At 35.7% G+C, this 20,168-nt stretch overlaps 1 protein-coding gene across 1 annotated transcript; it reads right to left on the reverse strand.

The window, feature by feature from the left end:
• Window positions 1–865: 865 nt before the first annotated feature.
• On the reverse strand, window positions 866–18,499 carry LOC126817161 (uncharacterized). The gene is made up of 9 exons (XM_050544011.2): window positions 16,561–18,499; window positions 16,096–16,195; window positions 14,987–15,216; window positions 7,048–7,137; window positions 6,734–6,796; window positions 6,392–6,452; window positions 5,514–5,579; window positions 4,730–4,926; window positions 866–4,208 (listed from the first exon to the last, which is right to left on the reverse strand). The coding sequence occupies exons 4-9, from the start codon at window positions 7,052–7,054 to the stop codon at window positions 3,574–3,576; spliced, it is 1,029 nt and encodes a 342-aa protein (XP_050399968.2). The 5' UTR covers window positions 7,055–7,137; window positions 14,987–15,216; window positions 16,096–16,195; window positions 16,561–18,499; the 3' UTR covers window positions 866–3,573.
• Between the last annotated feature and the right edge of the window lie 1,669 nt (window positions 18,500–20,168).

Below are 20,168 nucleotides of genomic sequence, written 5' to 3' on the forward strand. Positions count from 1 at the left end.
TGATGCAATAGGAATTTTTAGAATCACGTGTTAAACATGATATTCTGATTCCCACGGAAACCAGATATGTTTACCAAATTATAACTCTTTCTTATATGTCAACTTGTCAACATTCACTCAATTTGATTTAAGTGCATGAGACAATATGACTTCTATACAATGTGCGAATCTAATAATTAGCCAAAGATATTATTAATACAATGCTACTAATTTAAAGAGCAAAAAAAATCTACCAATCTTGATACAGGATGCGTTAGAGTCAGCTCATAAAAAAGGGGAGGAGATATTCTAAAATCTTCTCTCTTTTCAAAATGTAGGGCATCTTCAGAATCTTTTTACATTGTGATGTCTTCTTGGGGCATCTCTTTCCAATACTCTAAAAATCAACCCAGACCCTACAATATCCTGTACTGCCAGCAGCTCAAATGTGTAACATCATCTTACAATTATAGTTGTAAGTGCCACATTTCCAAACCCTGATCAGAACTTTGACAGACTGGCATAATCTATCAAAGGAGAAGTCTTGTGATCCAAAATTTGAGGTTATGACCTATGTAGCAGTTTTTTTTTTATATAATTTTTCCAGCAATAGCCGGCAAATCATGTCACAGGACAAACAACAAAATAAAGTAAGTGGGAAGTTGCCACTGCACATGCAATTGAGCTGTAGAAAGGTTATGCAAACACAAGCTAATGCTAGTCAAGAAAGTCAAGTCCAACCCCTGAAGACAATTGGACCTTTGTATTTCTTGGGATTTGAATATTACTGTTAAAGCTATAATCTTCCTTCTCCTGGTCAGATATTTCAATTGAACAGAATACACCAAGTACTCCACAGTAATAAAATAAATTTATTTGACAGTAATATAACCAAAAAGGTAATGACTTAATAATTACACTAAAACACACATATATCTACACAATAATTAACAACCTATACTATTATCATGGGGGTGCTCAACCACAGACATTAGAGGTCTACCGCCAGAAGATAGGGGACACGTACAGTCTATACCGGGGCTTTTGTTATTATTAATTCTTAAATTTGGTTAAGGTAGAAAAAATTCTACCTGGTTATGACATACTATTACACATATATGTAAATGATTTTATTACTGACATGTCATACTACTGTACATGGTGATATACAATTAGATAATAACTGACTTAATTACTGGCATGTTATTGTACATAGTTATTACTCTAGTTGATTACTGACATGTTATATGGTGATATACAACTATCATGACAACTGGCTTAATTACTGATATGTCATACTCTTGTACATTGTTATATACATGTACAACTATGATGACAACTGACTTAATTACTGTTTTTTATTCTATTATACACGGTGATATACAACTAGATGACAACTGGCAATTACTGACATGTTATACTACTGTACATGATTATATACAACTACATGAAAACTGACTTAATTGGAATCAATAATCAAATTGGGTTTATTAACGAGGGATGCAACCGGATAGATGATCATTGGCCTAATTGCTGACATGTCATACTCTTGTACATGGGGGGTTTAAACTTGATGATAACTTACTTAATTACTGACATGTTAAACTATTGTACATGGAGATGTACAACTAGATGATAACTGACTTATTACTGGCATGTTATACTACTGTACATGATTATAAACAATTAGATGACTTAATTACTGGTATTGTATACTACTGTACATGGAGATATACAACTAGATGATAACTGACTTTATTATTACTGACATGTTATATGGTGATATACAACCAGATCACAATTAGATGATAACTGACTTACTTGCTGGCATGTTATTGTACATAGTTATTGCTCTAAGATATTGTACATGCTCTAAGATAGTTGATTACTGACATGTTATACTACTGTACATAATATGGTGATATACAACTATGATGACATCTGACTTAATTACTGACATGTTAAACTACCGTACATGATTATAAACAATGGTGATATACAACCAGATGATAACTGACTTAATTACTGACCTGTTAAACTATGGTAAATGGAGATATACAACTAGATAATAACTGACTTAATTACTGGCATGTTATACTACCGTACATATTGGTGATATACAACTATACTTAAAGATGGGTTCCCAGAAAAGTATTTATCGGGTGGTTATTTCCAATAAAAGTATGGCAATTTTGGTATATATGGAAAGTAGAGATATCCAATCTTACTAGAAAAATACTGGATTCCCAGAAAAACACTCATGGAGCATATACAGGACAAAAATGTAAGGGTTCCCCTAATCGACAGCCCGACGATTAGGAATTTCTGCACGCGTGATGTCAAAGGTCACACGCGAACATTGAGCGCTTGATACTAGATGACAGTTGATTTAATTACTGACATGTTATACTACTGTACATGGAGATATACAACTATATATGTAACTGACTTAATTACTAACATGTTATACTACTGTACATGGAGATATACAACCAGATAATAACTGACTTAATTACTGGCATGTTATACTATTGTACATAGTTATTACTCTAGTTGATTACTGACATGCTATATGGTGATATACAACTATCATGAAAACTAACTTAATTACAACATGTTTTACTATTGTAAATGGCATATACCACTGGGTTATACTGACATGTTATACTATTGAATATGGTGATATACTACTATCATGAAAAGCTATTGGTGTCTCATTACGAGGTTGGGCTGTCAACAGTCTATTACTAAATATGGGGGGTTGGGTGGCCGAATGGTTAGCATGCTCGCGCTGTATCATAAGGCCTGTCATTGAGTCAACTGGCGTGGTTTCGAATCCCCGGTTGTACGTGACAAGGAGTAGGGTCGCCTGTCCAACCTCGTGGGTTTTCTCCGGGTCCTCCGGTTTCCTCCCACTGCTAAAGACCCCTACGCGCAAGCGAATTATTGAAATAAAATTAAACCATATGTTAGTCCCGAAATGACCTAGTTTGTGTCGAGTGGACATTAAACCCCATTTCTCTCTCTCTCTCTATTACTAAATATTGCTGTCAACCGTTTCCTAGTAAGTGGTTTACTAATTGGTGATGTCTCAAATGGCAACTGTTAATGGCTTGGTATTTTTGTCAACTGTCCAATGGTAAATGATTCAATAAACATTGGTGGTGACAACCATTGATCTATATGACAGTTTACTTAATTAATAGCAACCTAAACAATTGTACATGGTGATATATATCTGATAATTATTAATTTCACACTGAAAGATCCACATATAAATAAATAATGTACTTTCATGTTACTTTTAAACATTGAGAATGCTACACAAGACATAGTTGCGGTTTCAGTTTTTCACCCATATTTGCAAATGGGTGTGGCAATTAATAGCAGGAAAAAGTTTATGAGCTTATTCCATCCACGCCAGGGACTTATAATCCTATATTTCCAATCACACATTGCCACCAAAAAGATCATGTTTTGAAAAGATCGAGATATCTCAAAGATAAAAAAAAGTTATAGCCGAAGCCTTGTACAGTATTCTCAAAAGAAAATGAAAATCTTATTTAGCTACTAATACACTTTCACAATACAACATTAATTATCATCCGACTCAGAGTCACTATCTTCTGTATCACTACTTGCTTCATCAACATCACTTTCATCAAATTCTAAATCACAGCTTTGTATATCTGTTATTATATCTATTAATTCCTCAGATGACAAAGGTTTTTCAGGTTGAATATAACACAGTATCAAATCATTCAAATCTGTAGCCGAATTATGTTCTATTCCAGCACATTCAAATAATTCTTTTGACTTGATATATTGTCTAGTTAATCTATAAAGATGTGTTGATAAATAATGGATTTTTCCACACATATATCGAAGTTCTTTGGTGGAGGAAGACAACTGTAGATCTTTAGTTTCAGATCTTATATCATTAATTGCACTCAACAAGTATCGGTGATAAGCAGCAATTTCACAATGAACAACTGTCATTTCTTCATGTGCATGTTCTTTCAGAGAAGCTGCTTCTGCAGCTTTTATTTGATCTGAATTCAAAGAACACTCTGACAATTCATCAAAAATTGGTAACGTTGGTAAAGAAACATCACTGAACTCTGTCCTGGATGTAAAACGTCCATTGTTAAGAATAGTTAATTCTTTCTTAATTTTGGCAGTATTTGCTGTCAACTTTCTACCGATACAGGAGCCTAAAACTTGACCATCTGAAAATAGATAATATATAATACACTAACTAAACTATATTCTTACTATTATTATTGAAGATGTATTATGATATAATTTTTACATATAACTATGAATATATCAACTGGCTGTTTTGAGACTAACACATACAGTCTCATAATTAACACCGATATATGTGATAATATTGGACCTCTATTTCCATCCCTGTAAATGACTATGTACAATTCCCTCAGTTCAAAATGAGTTACTCAACAATAGTGGAACTGAGCTTGAAAATAGTAACACACAAACCGGGTTATTTCGAAACTAACATGTGTTCCAATTTCATTAATTTAGTTGCATCTAGGGGTCTTTAGCAGTGGGGGGGGGGGGAATCAAAGTATCCAGAGATAGACCACTAGGTTAGCAGGTGAGCCTACTCCTTGTCATGTACAAGCGGGAATCAAAACCATGCCACTTGACTCAATGACAGACCTTACGATCTAAAGCGCATGCCATCCTATTATTACAATGAAGCAGTTTTATATAACTGATTACTTACCTGCATACTCTTTCATCAATGAAGACAAATACTGTCGTTCACTTGAATACTGTCTTAGTTTTTCAAGGCTATTAATTCTGCGCTTTTTTTGAGCACTTTTCAAAATACGATTAAAAGGCTCATTTTCAAAATTGACATCACTTTCTACAACTGAATTGCACACATTCTTTTTTAATTTGGCTCTTTCTTTTTTGAGGCTTAAACAAAGAAGCAAATTATGGTATTAAAAACAAGCAATCCGAGTTAGCTGTGGTCCAAAATGTTATCAGTGAATAGAGCTTTCACAGGAAGAGTAGATAACAGTGAATGCAACTTACGCCCAACACCCATCAATCTTAAATATGTACAGGCGGCATCGATATTAAATGCAAGGACTCCCAACTACAGACTTATTATAAAGATATATTAATAGTTGATATTGACCAATCAGATTCCAGTAGGCTTAATAATTATGCACAGAAAGACACTGATTTCAATGATCAACAAATAAAATTATAATAAGTACAGACAAAATATCTAAATAAATAGCCTCTATTATCTGCTTCCAGATGAATATGAACTTGGGATTACTAGAACAGATATTAAAACTCAAGAAAACTTCTCCATCTGGTAAAAATTTGTTTTTGATTTGGCGTGTTTTGAAAGTTATATCAAGGGTGTTCAAATTAGATTGCTGTAAAATTTGCAAGAGATCTGCAAAAGCATTTTATGAAGCGCTGAAGTTGATGTTCCTGCTAAGGCAATAAAAGCAGTTAAAACAAACGTAAGAATACATTTATAATACCTTTCTAGATCTCTCTCAATCTTTGTCTTTTCTGTTAGATCAGAAGGACCTGTTTCTAGGATGTGTCTGCAAATAAATAATTAATGAATTAACACAAAAACTTGATCGGAGTTCGATCATTTGGGGTTTTACCCATACTGTCTAAAAATGTACATCATTATACAGTGCTTATATAATTTATCATCATATGGTTAATGGCCATATTTTGTACAAATACTGTTATGATTATTATAATTTCATTTTTACAGTGCTTTTATTATAACAATAGTTATTTCTAAGCACTTTACTGGCATATTTATACAGTGGTACACACGTGATTCTATATGATTCTCTAAAAAGATGAGTCTTCAGTTTAAATTTTAACTGAATTAGTTGGATAAATTCTGTGATGTCTCTGGGTTAATTTCCAATTCAAAATCATAATGTCAGTGCTATTACTACATTTAAAACTAAACTAAAGACTATTCATTTAAAAAATATTTTAATCTGTGATCGTTTTAATAGGTAGATTATCCAGAGCTATTTTTAATTACATGTGGTTTTATCTAAATAAAAATTCATCATGTAGATATAATAGTGTCTTGTTCTATAGTATGTCCTTGTATAGCACACTTACACACATTTATGTGGCAGTTGTGTGCAGTAGAAGTGTGTAATAATAATATATCATAGCATTGCTATCTTACAATCTTCTGACACATTTTAAGTTAGTGAGCCCAGGGTTCTCTCTACTTGGCATCAACCAACCCTTATTTGGATAAATAAAGCTTAAAAACAGACACAAAAAAACCCCAACCAACAATACTACACAAGTTTGTCTACCAGATGTGATGAAAGACAACCTAAAGTGTCAGAAATTTTATCTCGAAAATATTTACCTTTTCATCTCACTAACATACAAATTCTCAACATATAAGTCTTCGGAATTTAAATTAGTTGCTTAAATAGAAAAAAAAAAGGTAATTGTGCAACAAGTACATGGCAGCCAAAACAATACAAAGTATAAAACTAGGGCAAAATATCAAAATTAGTTGATGACACTAATGTTATCCAGTACAGCCTGTAAATAGTTTTTGAAGTAGAACAATTCCTTCAAATTTCAACAAAACCAGTCAAGAATTCTTTGACCTGTAGTGTGTTCATATGAAATTTTGGATGGACCCAGTTAACGATAATATACATCCACAACAAACAGGGCATATCAAAATTGTGAAGCTTACCAGGGACATTATCCAATTCAGATTTCCATTTCATCAGCCAATTCTTTGCAGAATCAATATCAACTGAAAAAGAGATGTATATTTATATTTAACAAATCAATCATAAGAAGGTCATAGTCAAATACTGTCTGCAATCATTTTCTAAGATCAAGCTAATTTTTCAAGACTTGTTGTGGTTTCCAATTCATGAGAGGCATGTAATTAACAATATATTGCATTTCTATTAAATTTGAACACGTTTATTTTACTCGTATCACATGTGTAGAGACCATATATGTTTACAACAATGTAATGAATTTATTTAATTTTATTACCATTCATATTAGTTGTTACACTACTAATAATGTCTGAACAGTTTGATATTGTCTTTTCAGCTTTCTGTATTTTACTATATAAACGCGTACCTGAAAAAGATGAGCAAGCTAATAACGCTAGGGCCTAGGTGCCATTTACATTTGATGAAAATTGGTGAGAAACTGCTCTTACTATCTAGAATCTAATACATGTAGATGGCCATCAAGTTTTGGTCAACATAACTATCAGCCAGCAATCCATATATGTCTCTCAGCAGCTCTTTGAAGGGTGGCAAATTGGTTAGGGTTAAATTAATCCCCAAAATTGTGACCTCAAGTTTTCACATGATTTTTGGGAAGGGGTCATTTCTAAAATTTATTTACAGTACAGTTACTTCAAACAATTATATATTTGAATTTTATTCTTTTAAATCTGAAAATTGTTATCATAAATACTGTTTATCGCAATTAGAAAATGGTGGAAATAAGCTGCATTGTAACCATAAGATAGTTCACCCAATGCAGTTGTCAAAATGAACCAGAAATGAAATGAAATGGGGTTTAACGTCCTACTCTTCTGCACCTAACCTGGGCTAATTGAAGACGGGCATACGCCATACAGTGTGCTATGAGGGAAATTTTGCCCAAACTCATCCATTTGTCTTCTTGCTTGGCGTATGCGAGCCAATCAACTATCGTGCACGTGCATGTCTCGACTATAAAACTGGGCGCGTATCATTCATCGGGGGAGTTTCAGTTAGTAACTTCCGAGGTAAGGTAACCTTATCATATGTAAGACACAGATCGGTTGTCAGGGTCGATAATCGCCTCATATCAACCAGATTGTGTTGATTTCCATTTCTTTTATATACTATTCAAAAAAAGTAGGGGATATTTGATTTTTAAGTGTTATTAAAGTCACCTAATGAAACTGACGAAGAAACAAATGACAAAATGAAATGAAGTTCACATTCATCGATTTATTCCAAATGATCGTTAGACTAAGTAAGGCACAGACTGACCATTATAAGGGTAAAATGATACCCGGGGTCAAACAGCAAAGTTACCACAGCATCACAACCAAGTCAGTAACGGGTAAATCCTCCTCTGTTTGCCAAACAAGCATTGATCCGACGTGGCATACTCCTAATGAGACGTCTAAGGTCATTTTGGTCCAGATTGTCCCATTCCTGTTGCAACGCAGCAGCAAGTTCTTGGACATTGGCAGGACGTTGTTGACGTTGACGTAACCTCTGTCCAAGCATGTCCCAGACATGCTCGATGGGGGAGAGGTCGGGAACCAGTGCTGGCCAAGGTAATGTGGTGATGTTCTGTTGTTGGAGGTAACCTGTAACGATCCTGGCCCTGTGACATCTTGCGTTGTCATCCTGGAAGATGAAACGGCGGCCATGACGTCGTGCGAACGGCACAACATGGACTGCCAAGATGTTGTCCCGGTAGTACTGGCCTGTAACACGCCCTGCAACAACATGTAAAGCCGTTCTTCCAGCAACAGTGATGCCTCCCCACACCATAACAGAACCACCCCCAAATCGATCATGTCTGATGACGTTAACGTCTTGGAAGCGCTCGTTTCGACGACGCCACACCCTCCTACGTCTGTCCAAAAAATCAACAGTGAACCTTGACTCATCTGAAAACATCACATTGCTCCAGCGTCGATTATCCCAGTGTTGACGATCCCTACACCAACGACGTCTTGCCTGAATGTGATGATCTCTCAAACAAGGGATCACGCGAGGACGTCGGGCGCGAAGGTGACCCCTATGCAGTCGATTCCGAATCGTCTGGCCACTCACTCTCACACCAGTGTCTGTTTGAAGACGAGCGCTGATCTGATTTGCTGTGATGACACGATTTCTCAAGGCCAAGGTACGGATAAATCGATCCTGGGCTTGAGTTGTCGCCCTTGGTCGACCTGAGCGTGGTCTGTCCTGTACAGATTGTGTATCACGGTATCTGGACCATAGCCTGCTTATGACAGACTGAGAAACATTCATCGTCCGCGCCACAACCGCCTGTGTTGTGCCGATCTGTAGCATGCCAAGGGCACGTAACCTTTCATTTTGGGTAAGCCGACGCATATCAAAATTTGTTTTCTGGTCACTAAAACAATTAAACTGATGTTTCCACCCTGGAATTCAATGCCACAATGACTGTAACATTCAAAGTCAGAGTCGTGCAAATCTTGGGTTGGACCCCCATGATGATCCCAAGCATCACCTGCATTCCATGCGGTAGCTATTGGTGCGTTTGGGCGTCACATGTAACTGGACATGTTTCTTCTGTTAGGTTCTATAGTGACTTTTTTCGTAGTCATTTGCATATTTTAGTATTATGCCCCCAAAATCAAATATCCCCTACTTTTTTTGAATAGTATATTTGGGCTAGATTGTTTGAGCGCATTTCTAACTCTTAGATAATAGTTCTGATTTGGGAGACAATAGTATAATTTGGATCTACTTGTGGCTTCGCTGAATCGATCCACGTACTAAACGATATTGGAATTTGGTCACTTGATTCGTGAAGAAGAATTCGGTGATTTCGTTTTTAATGGTGTTCTAGTAGTTTAGACATTGCGTTCTACTGCCAGACATTGGAGATATAGGCATTGCGGCCTTTTCACTTGATTCGTGAGGAAGAATTCGGTGATTTCGTTTTTAATGGTGTTCTAGTAGTTTAGACATTGCGTTCTACTGCCAGACACTGGAGATATAGGCATTGCGGCCTTTTCACTTGATTCGTGAAGAAGAATTCGGTGATTTCGTTTTTAATGGTGTTCTAGTAGTTTAGACATTGCGTACTACTGCCAGACATTGGAGATATAGGCATTGCGACCTTTTCACTTGATTCGTGAGGAAGAATTCGGTGATTTCGTTTTTAATGGTGTTCTAGTAGTTTAGACATTGCGTTCTACTGTCAGACACTGGGGATATAGGCATTGCGGCCTTTTCACTTGATTCGTGAGGAAGAATTCGGTGATTTCGTTTTTAATAGTGGGTTAACGGGCTGTACAGGATCGATGAATCGATTCACCACAGTGGGTTAATTCATTCCGTAGTTAGAGAAATAGACGTTGGCGTATAAAGTTTATGATTTCTGTTTAGTATTACGGGCAAATCAATCATTTTGAGACATTAAGGGCACACGTCACATTTCCAGAATCCATTGTTGTTTAATTTATAATAAAAAGTATCAAATTATATCTTATTGTTTGTTTCATGACATTAGCTGCCGCTGCATCCAGTATCCGAACCCTGTCCTACTACATATATATATATATATACATCTCATCCTATTTCAGGTTGTTAAGTTGATTACATTTAGCTAATCTAAGCATTTAAAACCCCACTTCGGGTAAGTTAGTTTAAAATGTTGATATAGACTAGTTTAGTTAAAGTACTGGTACCATGTTGATTATTTATTTAAATAGTAATTTAATTAGTAGCACAGATTTATGTCTATGCTGTAGAAATGAGTATAGTTGGTGTGTTATAATGTTTGTATCTTGATGTTTCCTTTTGTGATGTAAAACTTATATTGAATTCTATATTTGCAGGGTTTTTATTACTTGCCTGGTTGATACGATAATAAAGTATTGAACCCAATCTGGATTGTTTGTTGAAACGACCCCAAGACCCCCTTTACAACATATCATGCTTGCATATAGCCCCAAATAGCCCGGTCACATCTAATTTCGACATTTTTCTTTTTGATCTGAGCACACTACCAGCTTGAAATTTAGTATTAATTTGTACATACATTTAATCTTATACGATCCTTTCTTTCTTTTATTGTATATAAGGCGTCACAGGATCATCATAATTTAATCTTGATAAAGGGTATTGCACCCGAAACGTCGACCCATTAAACAATCTTCTACTTCTACAAGTCTGTTGTGTATTCTGTTGAGCGGGGATTCTTTATTTTTATTTTAGTACTCCGCCCCGCCGGTATCATCTTTTGATCCAGTCTCCACGCAGATGTATCAGCCTGTCCAGCTTTAATTACTCTCTAAGGGAGGGTTGCCGTACCCTTTTCCTGTTTCCAGTTTACTTTATCCAGGCACGGCGCGCATCTTTTTTAGATCCACTCCTCTAGGAACTCTCGAGCTTTTTTTTAGCCGCCTTCCTCTTCATTAGAATTGCCCGGGGGTTGGATGGCTGAATGGTTAGCGTGCGCGCGCTGTATCATAAAGTCTGTCATTGAGTCAACTGGCGTGGTTTCGAATCCCCGGTTGTACGTGGCAAGGAGTAGCGTCGCCTGTCCAACCTCGTGGGTTTTCTCCGGGTCCTCCGGTTTCCTCCCACTGCTAAAGACCCCTACGCGCAAGCGAATTATTGAAATAAAATTAAACCGTATGTTAGTCCCGAAATGACCTAGTTTGTGTCGAGTGGACGTTAAACCCCTTCTCTCTCTCTCTCTCTCTCTCTCATTAGAATTGCCAATGGACAACCTCAACAAAAAGAGAAAAACTGCTGATGAACTAGATATATTTGTCTCTGCCACATACTTCAACAACATGCTAGGGTGACCCATGTACTCACAGAAATACAGTCCACCGCTGATAGTTCGAGACTACCACTGAAGCGTGCACATTCGCCGTGCCGAGACCAACTTTCTGACAGTATGATACTATAAATAGCCATGGCACGGGCAATTCTCTACAAATCTATCAACTATTACAGCCGTAAAAAATTTATTGTTGACGATTTTGAATAGCAGTAAAATTAAGCTTCTTGGTTATTACAGCAGATTTAGAAATTACGTTCGTTTCATTTTTTAAATCGCTTTATCATTAACTGTACCGTTAAGAGCGGCATCTTTTGGTTTAGTACAAATAATATCTCTGAATCACTCGGGTTAGACAGGAACATGATACTAGCAATAGTTTCATTTTACTTTTACAAGCTTCTTAAAACGATTGTTGAGTTGTCTAAAGTGCTTATTTCTAAATTCAATTTCTTGTTCTAGCTTTCTGTTATGTTTCGTAAAAAAGTAGTCTTGATTATCCCGACCTGTCAATCAGACGTAGAATGGTCGATAGACTGGTTATGCGAGACTAATTTCAAAACAAGGGCACGTAACCTATCTTTTACTCAAATGTGTCTGGATGTTATGGACGACTCTTGGAACCAGTTTTCAGTCTGTTATTTATACATGATTAATGGTCATAGCTTATTAAGTACAACATGATCGTTTATTTAGTGACTATAATTGTGTGAAACTGATTTGAGGCTTGGCATATATACTATTCAAAAAAAGTAGGGGATATTTGATTTTGGGGGCATAATACTAAAATATGCAAATGACTACGAAAAAAGTCACTATAGAACCTAACAGAAGAAACATTTCCAGTTACATGTGACGCCCAAACGCACCAATAGCTACCGCATGGAATGCATGTGATGCTTGGGATCATCATGGGGGTCCAACCCAAGATTTGCACGACTCTGACTTTGAATGTTACAGTCATTGTGGCATTGAATTCCAGGGTGGAAACATCAGTTTAATTGTTTTAGTGACCAGAAAACAAATTTTGATATGCGTCGGCTTACCCAAAATGAAAGGTTACGTGCCCTTGGGATGCTACAGATCGGCACAACACAGGCGGTTGTGGCGCGGACGATGAATGTTTCTCAGTCTGTTATAAGCAGGCTATGGTCCAGATACCGTGATACACAATCTGTACAGGACAGACCACGCTCAGGTCGACCAAGGGCGACAACTCAAGCCCAGGATCGATTTATCTGTACCTTGGCCTTGAGAAATCGTGTCATCACAGCAAATCAGATCAGCGCTCGTCTTCAAACAGACACTGGTGTGAGAGTCAAGGTTCACTGTTGATTTTTTGGACCTCCAACAACAGAACATCACCACATTACCTTGGCCAGCACTGAGTCCCGACCTCTCCCCCATCGAGCATGTCTGGGACATGCTTGGACAGAGGTTACGTCAACGTCAACAACGTCCTGCCAATGTCCAAGAACTTGCTGCTGCGTTGCAACAGGAATGGGACAATCTGGACCAAAATGACCTTAGACGTCTCATTAGGAGTATGCCACGTCGGATCAATGCTTGTTTGGCAAACAGAAGAGGATTTACCCGTTACTGACTTGGTTGTGATGCTGTGGTAACTTTGCTGTTTGACCCCGGGTATCATTTTACCCTTATAATGGTCAGTCTGTGCCTTACTTAGTCTAACGATCATTTGGAATAAATCGATGAATGTGAACTTCATTTCATTTTGTCATTTGTTTCTTCGTCAGTTTCATTAGGTGACTTTAATAACACTTAAAAATCAAATATCCCCTACTTTTTTTGAATAGTATATATAAATATTGTGGCGTAATTGTCGAGATATATGGAGATATTTATTTATGGTGGGTCACCCTACCTATGCATCGCTTATTGCTTTTTACCTAAAGGATTAAGCCAGAATAAATTTACTCCGACTTTTCCCTCCAAACAACTTATACTCTGGAAAGCCGCACATCAAGAATTCTGAAAAGTACTAACTAGAATCCTCGCCAATTTTTGGAAGGAAGATAAATCAACACACACTTGGATTTTATTTAGAAAACCTATTTTCGTCCCTAAGAAGAATAAATATCACCAATACGTACCAGATCGAGGAATATCTACTTAAACCTAATCGACACCCTAATTATACAGCATTCATTTTATACGCTAGATTCTAGATAAACTGTTTTTCGTACAACTTCGCCTTTAAGCCTCAACTTACTTAGTATATCCTTTTCCCGTGGCCCTCTAACCACAGAAACTATATTTCATAGAGGTGGCCAACAACCCTTCTATTTAACCTGAATACGATGCACCACTCATCATTATCACCGATTTCACGATCCAAAAGAATTGAACCACCAAGCTACGTAATTACTCCTTTTAACTCTATACTCACCACGCAACCTTCAGTCCATACTCCTTACGTATTCTAGTCTTTTATTCCTCCTCTGCACGTTTGAAGACTAGGAGGTTCCGGATGACCGAGACTATACGTATCAACTTATCCCATCAATACAGAAGAAGATGAAACAACCACCGCCTCAGCCATCCTGGAGACCATTATCTACTATTCACTTTAAATCGCTCCATAATTATCATCAATCTTTAAACATTCTTAGTAATTAACTCTTCTTTTTTTATCATTTTAAACAATTTTTTCTAATCATTTTAGCAATTAAATCAAATTTGTACATACATTTATTCTAATACTTCAATTAAATTTAACGATCCTTTCTTTCTTTTTTTAACAATCTTTATACTGTACATAAATAAATTTAAAAATCCTGTGACGTCATCACCTTTATTGTATATAAGGCGTCACAGGATCATCATAATTTAATTTTGATAAAGGGTATTGCACGCGAAACGTCGACCCATTAAACAATCTTCTACTTCTACAAGTCTGTTGTGTATTCTGTTGAGCGGTGATTCTTTATTTTTATTTTAGTACTCCGCCCCGCCGGTATCATCTTTTGATCCAGTCTCCACGCAGATGTATCAGCCTGTCCAGCTTTAATTACTCTCTAAGGGAGTGTTGCCGTACCCTTTTCCTGTTTCCATTTTGTAAAATAGTACAATTTGTTGACCAGAATAAAGATTGGGACATATTATTCAGTTACAACAAGAGTGGTATTGAGCCTTTAACATAATCAGAAGTCTTTGCATGTTTCCAGGTTTAATATTAATCTATATTATGACAGTCTGTTTTGGGTTGGCGGCTACACTAAGGCTGTCAAGAGGTTGAAGTTTGGGGTATAAGACCAGCTCAAGCCTGGGAGTAGCATAGGCCTGGGGGGGGGGGTGCACTATTTCTGCTTTTATGACACTCCAATAAGGACACGCTGTAGGGCTCTACTAGTCTTTATATAAAATCAAACCCTGACAGGTTTAAATTTACTTCTATCATACTTACAAAATCATGAGACAAAAGAATGTAATCGCTTTGAAGCGAAACCAAAGCTTCGCAGAAGGCCTTGGCTGGAACATGACATTCCAACTGGAGCGATGCCATCAGCTCCATAAATTTCAAGTCAAAGACAATTCTTGGCCTTTTTGGTGCAGAAGGCCACAATCGGTACCTCATTAAGGTCACACATGCGTCTTCACATCTACACAAATTGACTCGACAGCTATGTTGATTTCCTACAAAAAAAGAATTAATGTTAGCTCTTTTTTCAAATTTGCAACTTCAAATTAATTTTAAGCTGAAAAAATGGAATTACAAATTTACATCTATCTACATACACTCAGCAATTTAAATTTGTTTAGTGTTGTCATTTTAGAGGAGCTAACTCGTTAATATTTGGCACCTTGAAATTGACACAAATGGGTCGTAACGCATATAATAATGTTACATGAATGTATATAAACTTATTTACTTTCAATCGTTTCTGTTTTAACTCCAATTTCATATCAGTTATGTTCGGCTAAATACGCCAGAAGTCTCAATAGAATGGCAATCTCTAGCGTCTGGCTATTCCAGTCTACGCCGATAGTATTTATTGTGCATAATCTCAAGATAAGAATATGGCGTCGCTGTTTTAAATGTCTTGTGGAATATGTCTAGCCTCGTTCTTCGAGTCCATTGTTAAAAATGGTGCTGAAACGCATTATGGTACCCGATATCAGAAGCCTATCTTTTCCCAGAAAGATCACAACATTAATGTTGATTAAAATTGACAAATAATTCATGTTTTCAATGTCATAGACTTTGAATGATAATGAGTTAGAGACTTAGCTACTTTAAGGGACACTATTTTAGACTTAAATGCAAATATAGACTTCACACAAACAATAAAAATATCTTAGAAAAAAATAAATTGGTCCAAATATTATTCAAATTGATCAATGGCCACATTATTTTCTATTGATTTCCATCTCTTTCATATTAGACACAAATGAAGAATAAACCATTTCTATTCATGAACATCAAGCTAAAAATAGTATGAAACTTAGGTTTATGTTCCATCTAAATCAATTACAGAAGGAATGTCTTTTTATGAACAAATTAATTATACAAACCTTTAACATCAATTGCATAGACACTAGAGATATACTCTGTGCCACAGGAATGTGTATCGCACCGTTAAAATGGTAGTATATGTTCATGGGAACATAGCAACTGCTCGAAAAAAAAACGAAAAAAAAAAACATGCAAAATAAAATCTACACACATCTTGATTCAAAATATATTAAAATGAAAGTTTGAAAACCAGACGACATACAAACTACTAGCTAATAACCAAGCCATAATCAGCACTAATGATTAAATAAAACCAGAATTCTTTGTGTTTCAATCTAAACAGCAAAGGATTTAGATTATTCCGGCAATTTTGATAAACACATTAAATCCTTGACAATTTTCATTATACTTCCTTTTCTTAATATAGTTGCAATATTTTAGGCTGCAAATCAAAGGATCAACATGAATTTCAAAGAATTGTTAACAAAACATCAAGAAATATTACAAAATGTGATCCTCAATACCTTCCAAATTTGTGGTGAATGAAACATCACAGTCTTATGAAGACTATAACAACAAGACACACAATAATATGCCATAGGACCACAATCCTCACAGAAAACAATGTTCTCCACAACTTCACTACAACAACTACAAACTCTGGTTGCAGGTGACAACTCCTCAATATGAGTATGCAACAGTTTCGAACATAGTTCACTCCAACCATCTAAAGTCTTCAGTCTTCTCTCACTGAATTCTTGGTATATTTGCACAACAGGAAGATAAAAATAAATCTAATAATAGGTCATTTATCAATTTTGATTCATACCAAGGGACCATTTTATGAATTTAAAATTCATATATTGGGATAGCTTAGCGGGTTTGCTCCTTCATATGAGTGTTTACGTAACAGTACCCAGAGATAGCAAAAAAGAACCACAGATATTGCATGATAAATAATGACCATTTGAGGTTTAGAAATGACTGTATGACCTTTCTAAGTTAATAGTATGTTATTTCCACCTTATAATAACTTTGAAAAGACTGTTTATTTCCATTACTTTTAAAATTATAGATGAATTATCAATTGGCATAACTCGGATGGAAAATAACAACTGTTATATCTCTACAACATTTAATTTCTTGGTTTAATTATTTAGAATAATTTTTATTCAATCTGTGAATTATGTATTAAACAAACAAATAACAAAATAATCTGTTGCCAAGCTTTCATAAAAATAAATGCTGGTTTTTGTTTGTTATATTGGATGGAAATGTAGTAAGGTTTTCATTCATTTTCTATCAAAAATCATTTAGTTTGTTATTTTAGCATTTTTTTTTTTGGTTTTATTTCTTGACAGACTCTGCATGTGGAATTTACCATCTGACAACTTTCATTTTGTAAATATTTCATTCTGCCATATACCGTACATGTAGGGACCCTAGAGTATGACAAATGTTTGATATCGGTCCTCATTTTTTTTTTTTTAAACTATTTAACTAAATTCTTACCACTGACAGCTGTTTGAGTAACTGGTTCTTGTTGAGATGATATGCTTGGTGCTACTGTTGTATGGAAGGGTATCGCTGCCAATATTAAATGCTCTGCGACAATGTCGTTTCCATTGATTATATGTAAAAAGTACAATGTACAAAGTCCTAATCAGTGATGGGATTTCAAATTTTTTCTTGTCGGACATTTTAACGAAAATAAAGGGGCATAACTCTTATCGTTATTTAAGCAGACGAATTCGTACCACAATTAAAAGTCACGTGTCAAAATATTCAAATCCCGTACGTAATAAAAATAGGTGAACCTCGCTATTTTTAATAATTTATTCCCGTACAGTATGTCGGCCCGATTGAACATGTTCAATCGTAGTCGGATGCAGTTGGTTGCAGTCGTAACTTATCTTGTTTGTGTGGACACTCACACGACGCGATCAGTTGTCCTACATTTATGCTTCCGGTTTACTTTTGGAATCACTCGCTAGAGGGAAGTGGCGTAACTCACGACGCATAATCTGTGAGAGTCGGGCCTGTGTGGACTGGTACCGTCGTAGGCAAGTGAAGTAAAGGCGCGATCCGATTTTTTTTTTACAACTACCCAAGACGCTGAGTCCTGTCGGCTTGTGTGTAGTCGTAGCGGTACGGGGCGGGCTTTAGACTTCGTTACTAAAGAAACTACGATCGGTCAAACTATTATTAAACTACAGCAAATATTTTTGACATTCAATCACGTGGCCAGCACCGATTATGAGATACTGCTGACTAGAATTAAAAATCTTATTTTCTAAGCACACACGCTAATTAGGGCCCGACTAATCACCGGAATTCATTTACAATCACCGGAATTCACATATAATCACCGGAATTCACTTCGAAAACCCCCGATTCCTCCCACAAAACTACTTTATTTTAATTGTATAATACATTATAATGTAACGAATTACTATTTTGATATCCCCACAGGCCAAATAAAGGCCCTGTGGGTATATTTATTTGAAAGACTACCGGAATTCATTTCAAATATATGCATCATGGTTATGATAACGTAGGGCGCGTCGTATTACCCAATAGGCCGAACTCCAAAATAACACTAAAAAACAATTTGCGTCGAGTTACCCAATAACTCCAAAATAACAACCTGCAATAACTTCAAAAATATTGACTGTGGAAACACAAAATAACAATTTAGTATCAGTTTAAGAAGCGTGACTGGTTTTTGTTCAAATCGGAGGTTCACGGGAGATAACTCGTGTATGTGATTTTTGTTGACAAGAAACTTATGTATACTTTCGTTGCAATTCGTTGTAATGTATTGTAATTAGAGATTGATTAATAGTTTATTAAAACAGTAATTATATGCATGAAACATCAGCATTTCAGTCCAAATTTTAACTTACAATATTATTTGACCAAATCCATAGGCCTACACCGGAATTCACTTTGGAGATATCAGAATTCGCCCGTACAATCTTCCTATATTTACTTATATTTTCCATTAATATTAATATTGAATTACTTTAAAACACATAAAATCACCGGAATTCACATTGAAAACACATAAACACCGGAATTCACATTAAAAACATATGAACACAGGAATTCACTTTCAACATGAATTCGCACTAAAGACCTTCGTATTTACTAATATTTTACATTAATGATAGATTACTTTAAAACCTCGGAATTTATTTTCAACATATCGGAAACCGCACTTAAGACCTTCGTATTTACTAATATTTTACATTAATAATAAATTACTTTTAAACACCGAAAATCACCGGAATTCACATTGAAAACATATAAACACCGGAATTCACTTTCAAATATCGGAATTCGCACTTCAGACCTTCGTACTCGATCACAAATATTTTACAATAATAATAAATTACTTTAAAACACCGGAATTCACATACAAAAAACATAACAAACTATGATAACATGATAACATGAGAATTAGAATTTATTTATTTCTAAACAAGTTACGATGTCGATGACCGAAATTATAAATAAATAATTATATATAGCTATAATATTAAATTGTTTATTTAAAAATAAACTATTATCATCAATCTTTTATTACAATACATTACAACGAATTGCAACGAAAATATACATGAGTTTCTTGTCAACAAAAATCACATACACGAGTTATCTCCCGTGAACCTCCGATTTGGGCACAAATCAGCGAGGCTTCTTAAATTCAACTAAATTGTTATATTGTGTTTCCACAGTCAACATTTTTTGGGTTATTGGCTGTTATTTTGGAGTTATTGGGTAATTCGGGCGAATTGTTATTATGTGTTATTTTGGAGTTCAGCCTATTGGGTAATAGTAATACGACGCGCCCTACGTTATCATAATCAGGATGCATATATTTGAAATAAATTCCGGTAGTCTTTCAAATAAATTCACCTACAGCGCCTTTATCTGGCCTGTGGAGAGATCAAAATGTATTATACATTTTGTGGGAGGAATCGGGGATTTTAGAAGTGAATTCCGGTGATGGTAAATGATTCCGGTGATTGTAAATGAATTCCGGTGATTAGTCTACCCGGCTAATTATGCAGTGATTTTGAAAATTATTTCACTACAAAGACCACAGGAGGCAGGTCATGTATAATAT

Source organism: Patella vulgata, chromosome 4 (genome assembly GCF_932274485.2).
Source record: "Patella vulgata chromosome 4, xgPatVulg1.2, whole genome shotgun sequence".
Taxonomy (NCBI): domain Eukaryota; kingdom Metazoa; phylum Mollusca; class Gastropoda; family Patellidae; genus Patella; species Patella vulgata.

Bases quoted from the DNA above. Each gene is read 5' to 3' on its own strand.
- LOC126817161 (XM_050544011.2), bottom strand. The intron at 6,453-6,733 runs GTAAGCTTCACA...TTTCTATTTAAG, and splicing joins TGAATTGGATAATGTCCCTG to CAACTAATTTAAATTCCGAA. The intron at 4,209-4,729 runs GTAAGTAATCAG...ATCTATTTTCAG, and splicing joins ATTGATGAAAGAGTATGCAG to ATGGTCAAGTTTTAGGCTCC.